The following is a 9,877-nucleotide window of genomic DNA, read 5'->3' as shown; positions in this document are numbered from 1 at the left end:
AACTGTGATCAGGACCAAAGTAAGCTCAGATGCCAGAGGTACCGATCTTTCCACAGGGGGCGCCACATCAACACAGACAGGAACTTCCTCACAGGAGCTTTAAGTTAGAACACCTCTGATTAAACTCTGATCTTTGTGTCCTCTCAGGGCTTCAGAAGTTCTCTTAAAGGGTCCTAACATCTGATCCTCAGTGAAAGAGAGAGAGAGAGAGAGAGAGAGAGAGAGAGAGAGAGAGAGAGAGAGAGCAGCTACTTGTGTTCTCTTTCAGAAAGAAAACTGGCGCATGCAACACTCAGAGGAGGATCTGTCAGACACACACACACACAAACACACACACAGACACACACACACACACTCTCTCTCTCTCTCTCTCTCTCTCTCTCTCTCTCAGTCAGAGCTTCAGTGCTTAAAGCGAGACATTACAAACATGAAATACTTTATTACCTCTAAGTATCTGAGCAGTCCATTAAAGACAGTTATCGTATCTCAGTCGTAGAATGTGTCTTTATGTACATCGATAAACGTCTGGAGTCATGAAAGAGGACGACCAGCAGAGAGGAGCCTCCGCCAGGACCGTCTTCAGACACCACTGAAACAGGCGTGACCCACACAGGAGGTGGAGACAGCCCTGCAGCTTAAACACTGCAGCGTGTCACACGGCCAGCAGGGGGCGAGCTCACTGCTCACCTCAGGGACAGCTGTAGAGCTCACAAAGGGGATACAGGTGACTTCACCTGGTGGAGCAGTCTACAGAGGAGCTCCAACAACATGGTCCCCCTCCCAACAGGTGACACCACCTGCTGCCTCTACCTCTTATATACAATATATAAACGAAAACACAGGGTGAGAGTTCAAAGGTCATACAAAGTCCTGGACTCATGAAGTCCTCAGAGGGCGACTGACGTGAAGAGAAGGCACCATCCACGTTAAAGACACGGGTGATCACAGAGACGAAGAGGAGTCACCTTCATCCTGCGGTACACTGACGAGGCAGTAACACAGAAACATGATGAGAGGGGGAGACAGAGGTCCCTCTCTGCAGCTACCAGAGTTAAGGCAGAGGAAAGTCCAGACAAGGGGTACACATCTTATAAAATAATAAATATGATGGTTTACTTTCATATAGAAGCTTTACACGAGTTCATTCAGAGGACATTTCAAACGCTGCGGGGACACATGGACCAGAGTGAGAGTCTGACCCTGAGCCCAACACCGCACCAGCATGAAGACACGTCAGCCGGCAGAGACACTCAGAGCTTTCACTGCCTCGGTGGCCTGGGGGCCTGGGGGGCTTGGGGCCTGGGGGCCTGGTTCCGGGCTGCAGTCTGGGAGCTTTTTGTATTTGCATAGGAGATGTTTGTCTCAGTAAAACTCCTGACACCTTGTGTGGACAGAGTCATTTGAAAAACACTGTCCTGGTGCAGCTCACACCGCACACCTGCTCCTGAGACTGACCTCACACCGAGCACGCACGCACGCACGTGCGCACACACACACACACACACACACACACACACACACACACACACACACACAGTGAGACAGAGTAGAAACCTTTGAATAGCTGCTGGTTTTTCTCCTGTCACGTTACATGAGGAGATAAGCTCAGACTCTATCCCTCTCTCCAACACGGTCTCAGCAGATGAGTGTCTAACATGAGTCTGGTCCTGCCTGCGGTTTCTGCCCGTTAAAGGAAGTTTGTCCTTGCCACTGTAACTTGCTAAATGCTGCAAAGTGCTCTGCTCATGGTGGATTAAGATGAGATCAGACTGAGTCCTGTCTGTAAGATGGGACTGGATCTTATTTATTTTGGGTCTTTGTTAATAATAGAATATAGAGTACGGTCTAGTTGAGTACCTCATGTATTGACTTTCTATTCTGTGTGTGTGTTTGTAGTATTAGTTAATCCTGCATGGACTTAGCTCTGTGGAGACCAGGACTGTGTGTAGTCAGCCGGGGACTCTGTCTTCTGAGTGGTGATGTGCAGTGTGTCTTTAACTGTGTGTAGTTTGCATGGCCTCCAGTAGAGGGTGTCAGCGTGTCGTGGCTGGTGTGCCTTCAGCTGGAAGTCTAGCCTGTTGAACTGTGCATTGGGCTACAGTGGAGGTCTGTGAAGGGTTTCTCTTGTAGTCTATAATCTGCTTCATTTTATGAATCAGCATCAGTGTGTGTGTCTGAGACTGTTGAATGATCTGAATGAGGTGGTAGAGCTGACAGAGGTTAATAGTCTAGCTTCTGTTCTGGTTCTCCGGATGGTTTCTCAGGATCTTCTGTGGGTATTACACTTACTGTGGACAAGAACCTCATACGACCACACGTCATAAGAACACATCTGTCCCTTTAATACGTCTCAGATATTTTGAAATGTTGCTCCAGATCCCTCTGAGCAGAGCTGGAATAACACGGACAGACCAGACGCAAAACCACTACCATCCAATGAAACCCGGCAGGCAGAGAGAGAGAGAGAGAGAGAGAGAGAGAGAGAGAGAGAGAGAGAGAAAGAGAGAGCCGTGGCACCCTGAGGAGATCCTGCAGAGTCCCTACATAAAGCACAAACAAAGAGCAGAGCAGGCAAGCACATATCTGAGAACCTGGACCCCATACATGTCATATAAAAACCTCAACCATCGGCTGAGTGGCCTCCAGCTCCAGCATGTCCAATGTTGTAAAGAGCTGCAGCCCAGTTCCCCCCTCAGCCACAAGGTGTCAGTGTTTCATAACGCCACTGCAGGCCGGACTAGGCTCCTTCCCCCCTTCACTCTGAGGCAGAGCCAACACAGTCCACTTACAGTCAGGTCAGTGGGTACGCGTCCTTTAATACAACCTGCACCATGGCTGGTCATGTGACCGGGCTGGACCAATGAGGACGGAGCAACATAAAGGCTAATGTGAAATGTGTTCGTCAGGGAGGGTTCAATAGTGGACTCTTGGCTGCGGTGAGGAGCTCTGACAGGACCCAGAGGAGTCCAGCACCGCTCTGAGCCCCAGGTTACACACCTCTGACTCTGAGCAGAGTCAGCAGACTCTCCTCTCTGTGAGCGACCCTCACACAGGTCAGGGATCATGGTGCACAGATCCTGGATCTGTGATCATGGTGCACAGATCATGGATCTGTGATCATGGTGCACAGATTCGTACCTGTGATCATGGTGCACACAAATCCTGGACCTGTGATCATGGTGCACACAGATCCTGGACCTGTGATCATGGTACACAGATTCGTACCTGTGATCATGGTGCACACAAATCCTGGACCTGGGATCATGGTGCACAGATCCTGGACCTGTGATCACGGTGCACACAGATCATGGACCTGTGATCGTGGTGCACAGATCCTGGACCTGTGATCATGGTGCACAGATCCTGGACCTGTGATCATGGTGCACACAAATCCTAGACCTGTGATCATGGTGCACAGATCCTGGACCTGTGATCATGGTGCACACAGATCCTGGACCTGTGATCACGGTGCACACAGATTATGGACCTGTGATCACGGTGCACACAGATCATGGACCTGTGATCACGGTGCACACAGATCATGGACCTGTGATCACGGTGCACACAGATCCTGGACCTGTGATCACGGTGCAAACAGATCTTGGACCTGTGATCACGGTGCACACAGATCATGGACCTGTGATCACGGTGCACACAGATCCTGGACCTGTGATCACGGTGCACACAGATCCTGGACCTGTGATCACGGTGCACACAGATCATGGACCTGTGATCAAGGTGCACACAGATCATGGACCTGTGATCACGGTGCAAACAGATCATGGACCTGTGATCATGGTGCACACAGATCATGGACCTGTGATCACAGTGCACACAGATCCTGGACCTGTGATCATGGTGCAAACAGATCTTGGACCTGTGATCATGGTGCACACAGATCATGGACCTGTGATCATGGTGCACACAGATCCTGGACCTGTGATCATGGTGCACACAGATCCTGGACCTGTGATCAGCTCACAACAGAAGAGAGGAGCCTTAGAGATTCATACTGAGCTTACTGAATGCTTTCATGTCTGTGTGTAACGTGTGTTAAAGAACACACCAGCTGTCTCCAATCGTGTCTCAGTGTGTGCAGAATGACGCTCTGTGATTGGTCAGCGGGCCGCAGTGGAAGAGGACAAGTTTAAACAAGTCACCACACATTTGTTCAGCGGTCAGTGCAGTTAGTCAGTAAAAAGATAAACAACGTGCATAAAAAACATCCTGTACATACACTCAGTCACTCACACACACTCACACAAACATACTCACACTCACACTCACTCACACACACTCATAGGGCAGCAATATAACATTAAATCTTATAAAACACTCTGACATCAGGCAGTAACAGTCTGAAGAGGCATATACAGGGCCGTCCTGTTAGCTGCCCTGGACGTGGACGCACACGCTCCAGTTCAGAAACCTTAAAGTCTGGAAGGTCGGCTCGCCACAAAACGCCGCCTTCATGAGTGGTCTCTGACGGAGGTGGAGTGGGTGGAGCTGTGAAACACTGTCTCACTGTCCGAACACACACACCCCACCAGAGGACACACACACACACACACACAGACACACACACACACGGGGAACACTCCCCCTGCACCAGCCGAGCAGCCGATGATTCTGCAGAAACATGAGAGAGGGTCAGCTTCGAGATCTCCCCCGCTCATCTAAAGGTCATGTGATGTCATCAGAGGTCATGTGACACTACAGCGGACTGTAAAGGGCTCTCATGTCTCCTGGTCTCTTCCAGGTCCAACGATATTTACAATGACATCAAGTATCAGGGTGACCTGTGACACCAAAGCAGAGAGAAGCTGTCTAATGATCAGAGCTGAGCGAGTGACGCCTTCACCGCCCGCCATCCAGCAGCCCCGCCTCCTCTCCAGGTGGTACTGGTTCCTGTGTCTGTGTGCCTTCAGGCTCCTGTGCTGGTGAAGGCCGTCAGGGACGAGGTCTCATCTGAGGGGCGGGTGAGGAGGAGGAGAATGCCTGGGATGATAGTCGGTGGGGGATGGGGAGGCTGAGGAGGAAGGAGCCGGCTCCTCTGCTGGGGGAGGACTGATGGGAACCTCAGTAACGGTGGGTCTGATGGGAGTACTGGGAGCTCTGCTGGGATGATGACGAGTATCCCATGGTGCTCTGGGGCTGAGTGGAACCTTGGATGTTGCTTTGGTAACCGAGGCGGGCCCCAGAGTGCTGACAGGAAGAGAAACACAGCAGGTGAGAGACCTGAAGGATCTGATTAGACCCCTCAGTTTATTCTGGACTGGTTCAGAGCTGGCCCAGAAGAACCCGTCCCTGTCTCTGCTCTCTCTCCCTACACGTCTTTAAACAAGTCCTGACTAGGGGGGCACTGACTAGACTACACCAGGGACAGGGAGCTGCTGTGAGGACCTCAGCTGAACTTGTCTCACTCTGCTGGCTCCAGCTCACATGGGCACCAGCCTCTGTTCAGGAGAATGATTGGTGATGCAGAGTGATGCATTGTGGGATAGCGTTCTGTGTTGGGATCAATGAGAGGAAAAGTGGGACGCTGACAGAGAGTCCCTCTCCGGAGTCCCCCCCCCCACCAGCCTCATACGAGCCCCCTCACTAACAGGAGAGTCTGGATGTGGTCTGAGCCACACGGGGTCGCCCCACTGTGGCTGATTCATCACACTGAGCTCAGAGCAGCACACTCACACACTCACAGACTCACAAACTCACACACTCACTCACACACTCACAAACTCACACACTCACAAACTCACACACTCACAAACTCACACACTCTCACATACACAGACACACTCACACAATCTCAGACACACTCACACACTCACAAACTCACACTCTCGCATACACAAACACACACACACACACTCTCACAAACACACAAACTCACACAATCTCATACACACACACTCAAACAAACACACACTCACCCTCTCAGACACACACAAACACACACTCACAAACACACACTCTCACATTCTCACACTCTCACAGACTCTCACACACTCTCATTCTCTCACACACTCACACACACACTCTCACTCTCACACACTCGCACACTCTCACTCTCACACATTCTCACTCTCTCACACATTCTCACTCTCTCACACATCCTCATTCTCTCACACACTCACACTCTCACACATTCTCACACTCTCACAGACTCTCACACACTCATTCTCTCACACACACACACTCTCACTCTCTCACATACTCACACACTCTCATTCTCTCACTCACACACACACTCACTCTCACACACTCGCACACTCTCATTCTCTCACACATTCTCACTCTCTCACACACTCTCCTTCTCTCACACATTCACACTCACACATTCTCACACTCTCACACACTCTCATTCTCTCACACACTCACACTCTCATTCTCTCTCTAAATCTTACACACACTCTCACACACTCACACTCTCACTCTCTCACACATTCTCACTATCTCGCACACTCTCACACTCTCACAGACTCTCACACACTCTCATTCTCTCACACTCTCATTCTCTCACTAAATCTTACACACACTCTCACACACTCACACTCTCACTCTCTCACACATTCTCACTATCTCGCACACTCTCACACACACTCACACTCTCATAAACACTCACTCTCTCACACACACTCACTCTCTCACAGACTCTCACACACTCATTCTCTCACTTTCTCACACACTCTCACACTCTCTCACACTCTCACACTCTAACACACTCACACTCTCACACACTCATTCTCTCACACACACACACACACACACTAACTCTCTCACACACTCACTCTGTCACACACTCTCATTCTCTCACACACTCACACTCACACACTCTCACTCTCACACTCTCTCACACACTCTCTCACACACTCTCACTCTCACACTCTCTCACACACTCTCACACACTCTCACACTCTTACACACTCAGACTCTCTCACTCTCACACTCTCTCACACACTTGCACACACTACCACTCTCTCACACTCTCTCTCACTCTCACACACTACCACTCTCTCTCACTCTCTCTCACTCTCTCACACACTCTCACTCTCTCACACATACACACTCTCACAGACTCTCACACACTCTCACTCTCTCACACACTTTCTCTCACACTCTCTCACACTCTCACACACTCTCATTCTCTCACACATGCACACTCTCACACTCTCTCACTCTCTCTCACACTCTCTCACACTCTCACACACTCTCTCACACTCTCACACACTCTCACTCTCTCACACATACACACTCTCACAGACTCTCACACACTCTTACTCTCTCACACACTTTCTCTCACACTCTCTCACACTCTCACACACTCTCATTCTCTCACACATACACACTCTCACAGACTCTCACACACTCTCTCACATTCTCTCACTCTCTCTCACACTCTCTCACTCTCTCTTACACTCTCTCACACTCTCACACACTCTCTCACTCTCTCTCACACTCTCTCACTCTCTCTTACACTCTCTCACACTCTCACACACTCTCTCACTCTCTCTTACACTCTCTCACACTCTCACACACTCACAATTAAAACTGCCTGTATGTCACCACACACCTCCCTCTCTCTCTCCCTCACAGGATATCAACCGCCGTGACTGACCTGGTAATCTGATTGTAGCACCCCCGTGCCTGAGGAGGCCCCCGAGGGCCCGATCCGAGGCTTCTTGTTTGGGGGCCCCTGGTCCTGGCCGTGTTGTAGACCAGTGTTTGCGGCACCCCCTGCTGCTCCGGTGGTGCCGTTGGTTTGGGCGGAGCTCTGCTGGGAGGGGGCCTGCTGGGCTGCCGTCTGCTGCTGGTTCTGGGCCTGAGCCTGGACTGTGGTCTGCTGGTGCTGCTGGGTCTGGTTCTGCTGATGGATAGGTGGAGGAAAACACAAGGTCAGCAGAGGTGAAGAAGAGTCTGACTTTGAGGGAGGAGGGATCTGATAAAGTGTCTCTGTTCTTTGGGCTGGATCCACTCTGATCCAGACCCTCTGTCAGGACAGTTACCTCTTTTGGAGCTGCTCTGGAACCGGTTTTCCCGGCCAGGTTCTGGTTCACTCACAGTCGAAACACGAAAAAACGGTTCTCAATTAAGCCCCGGCTGTGAACCGGTCCTGAACTGCCTTGGTCGAAAAGGGGCATGAGAGTCTGATGAGTCCTGTGTGTTCAGATGACCTGAGATGGACTTCAAAGGAAAAAGCGAGCAGCAGGGTCCCTGCAGCTAAACATACCATCACAAACTAAAGTCTATATTGTGGTGTCAAGTATTTGTTCTTTGACAAAGTGGACAAACTCTGACCCTCATGAGAGAGTCCGTCTCTGAGGGTTCAGACGGTCATAAGGACCATCAGAGCCTGATGATTAAAACATAACCATGAAGCAGTCGAAACTCTTTGTACCACTGAACAAGGACAATTCATCCTGTCACAACCTCAGGGAATCATCTTTACACTCAGAGTTACTTTGTGGTGAGGAGCAGACTCAGACCAGATCAGGTGTTTCCAGAACAGCAGCTGTTCAAATGGTTCTCAGAAGGAGAAGGAGGAGGAGGAGAAGGAGGAGGAGGAGGAGGAGGAGGATGAGGAGGAGGAGGAGGACCAGGAGGAAGGGGGGGAGGAGCAGGACCAGGAGGGAGGAAGGGAGGGGGGGGGGGGGGGGGACCAGGAGGAGGAGGAGGAGGAGGAGGAGGCTCATTTTCCATCCTGATAGCACAGCAGCAGTTGCTCTCTGGAAGCTAACACATGCTTGGTACAGAGACGCTTTTAGCCCTCCTATCTGCGTCTCTCGTGATCTAAGTATAACTCCTGAGTGATGACAGACCGGTCACTTCACAGAGCCATACAGACATGAACGCTGATCACTGAAGCATGCAGCAGCCATGACTGTCAGGAGAATCACTTCATTGCTTCACTTCAGCTAAACCATCGACCTGTCTTTTAGACCCAATCCCAACTGAGCTGCTAAAAGAAGTAATTCCACTAGTCAGCAGTTCTTTACTCAGTATGATTAATATGTCTTTACTGACAGGCTATGTACCTCAATCATTTAAAGTAGCTGTAATTAAACCTCTCCTTAAAAAGCCCACTCTTGATTCAGGCTCCTTATCTAACTATAGGCCGATATCTAACCTCCCCTTTATCTCTAAAATCCTGGAGAAAGTGGTGTCAGTTCAGCTCTGGGACTTTCTTAAGAGCAACAGTTTATTTGAGGACTTGCAGTCGAGGTTTAGAGCCCACCATAGCACAGAGACTGCACTGTTAAAAGTAACCAATGATCTACTAATGGCCTCAGACAGTGGTCTTCTTTACGTACTTGTTTTATTAGATCTTAGCGCTGCATTCGATACGATTGACCATCAAATCCTGTTACAGAGATTAGAGCAACTAATAACTCCAGGTTAGATTACTGTAACTCCCTCTTATCAGGCTGCCCCAATAAGTCTCTAAAGATTCTTCAGCTAGTTCAAAACGCTGCAGCTCGAGTACTGACTAGAACTAGGAAGAGAGAGCACATCTCTCCAGTGTTAGCTTCTCTGCACTGACTCCCAATAAAATGTAGAATAGAATTTTAAATCCTTCTTTTAACCTACAAAGCTCTTAATGATCAGACACCTTCATATCTGAAAGAGCTCATAGTGCCCTATTACCCCTCTAGAACACTACGCTCCCAACATGCAGGCCTGCTGGTCCTACCTAAAGTCTCTAAAAGTAGTATGGGAGGTAGAACCTTCAGTTATCAGGCCCCTCTCCTTTGGAATCATCTACCAGTCAGGGTCCGGGAGGCAGACACCCTCTCTACTTTTAAGAGTAGGCTTCAAACTTTCCTTTTTGATAAAGCTTATAGTTAGAGCTGGATCAGGCTTGGACCAGCTCTTAGTT

At 49.9% G+C, this 9,877-nt stretch overlaps 1 protein-coding gene across 3 annotated transcripts in view; it reads right to left on the bottom strand.

The window, feature by feature from the left end:
- Positions 1-2,318: 2,318 nt before the first annotated feature.
- Positions 2,319-9,877, bottom strand: part of cdk19 (cyclin-dependent kinase 19) — an 86,698-nt gene continuing 79,139 nt past the window's right edge. The window contains exons 13-14 of one of the 3 annotated variants that reach the window (XM_034698840.1): positions 7,619-7,867; positions 2,319-5,205 (exon numbers count right to left, since the gene is read on the bottom strand). In XM_034698840.1, coding sequence (XP_034554731.1) covers positions 5,080-5,205; positions 7,619-7,867 — 375 coding nt within the window. In that variant the 3' untranslated portion in view covers positions 2,319-5,079. The remainder of the gene's footprint in view (positions 5,206-7,618; positions 7,868-9,877) is intronic. The other 2 variants (XM_034698842.1, XM_034698841.1) reach the window with 2 other exon arrangements.

This window comes from Notolabrus celidotus, chromosome 13 (genome assembly GCF_009762535.1).
Source record: "Notolabrus celidotus isolate fNotCel1 chromosome 13, fNotCel1.pri, whole genome shotgun sequence".
Taxonomy (NCBI): Eukaryota; Metazoa; Chordata; class Actinopteri; order Labriformes; family Labridae; genus Notolabrus; species Notolabrus celidotus.
The sequence above is the reverse complement of the archived record's forward strand: the minus strand, read 5'-3'. Positions and strand labels throughout refer to the sequence as shown.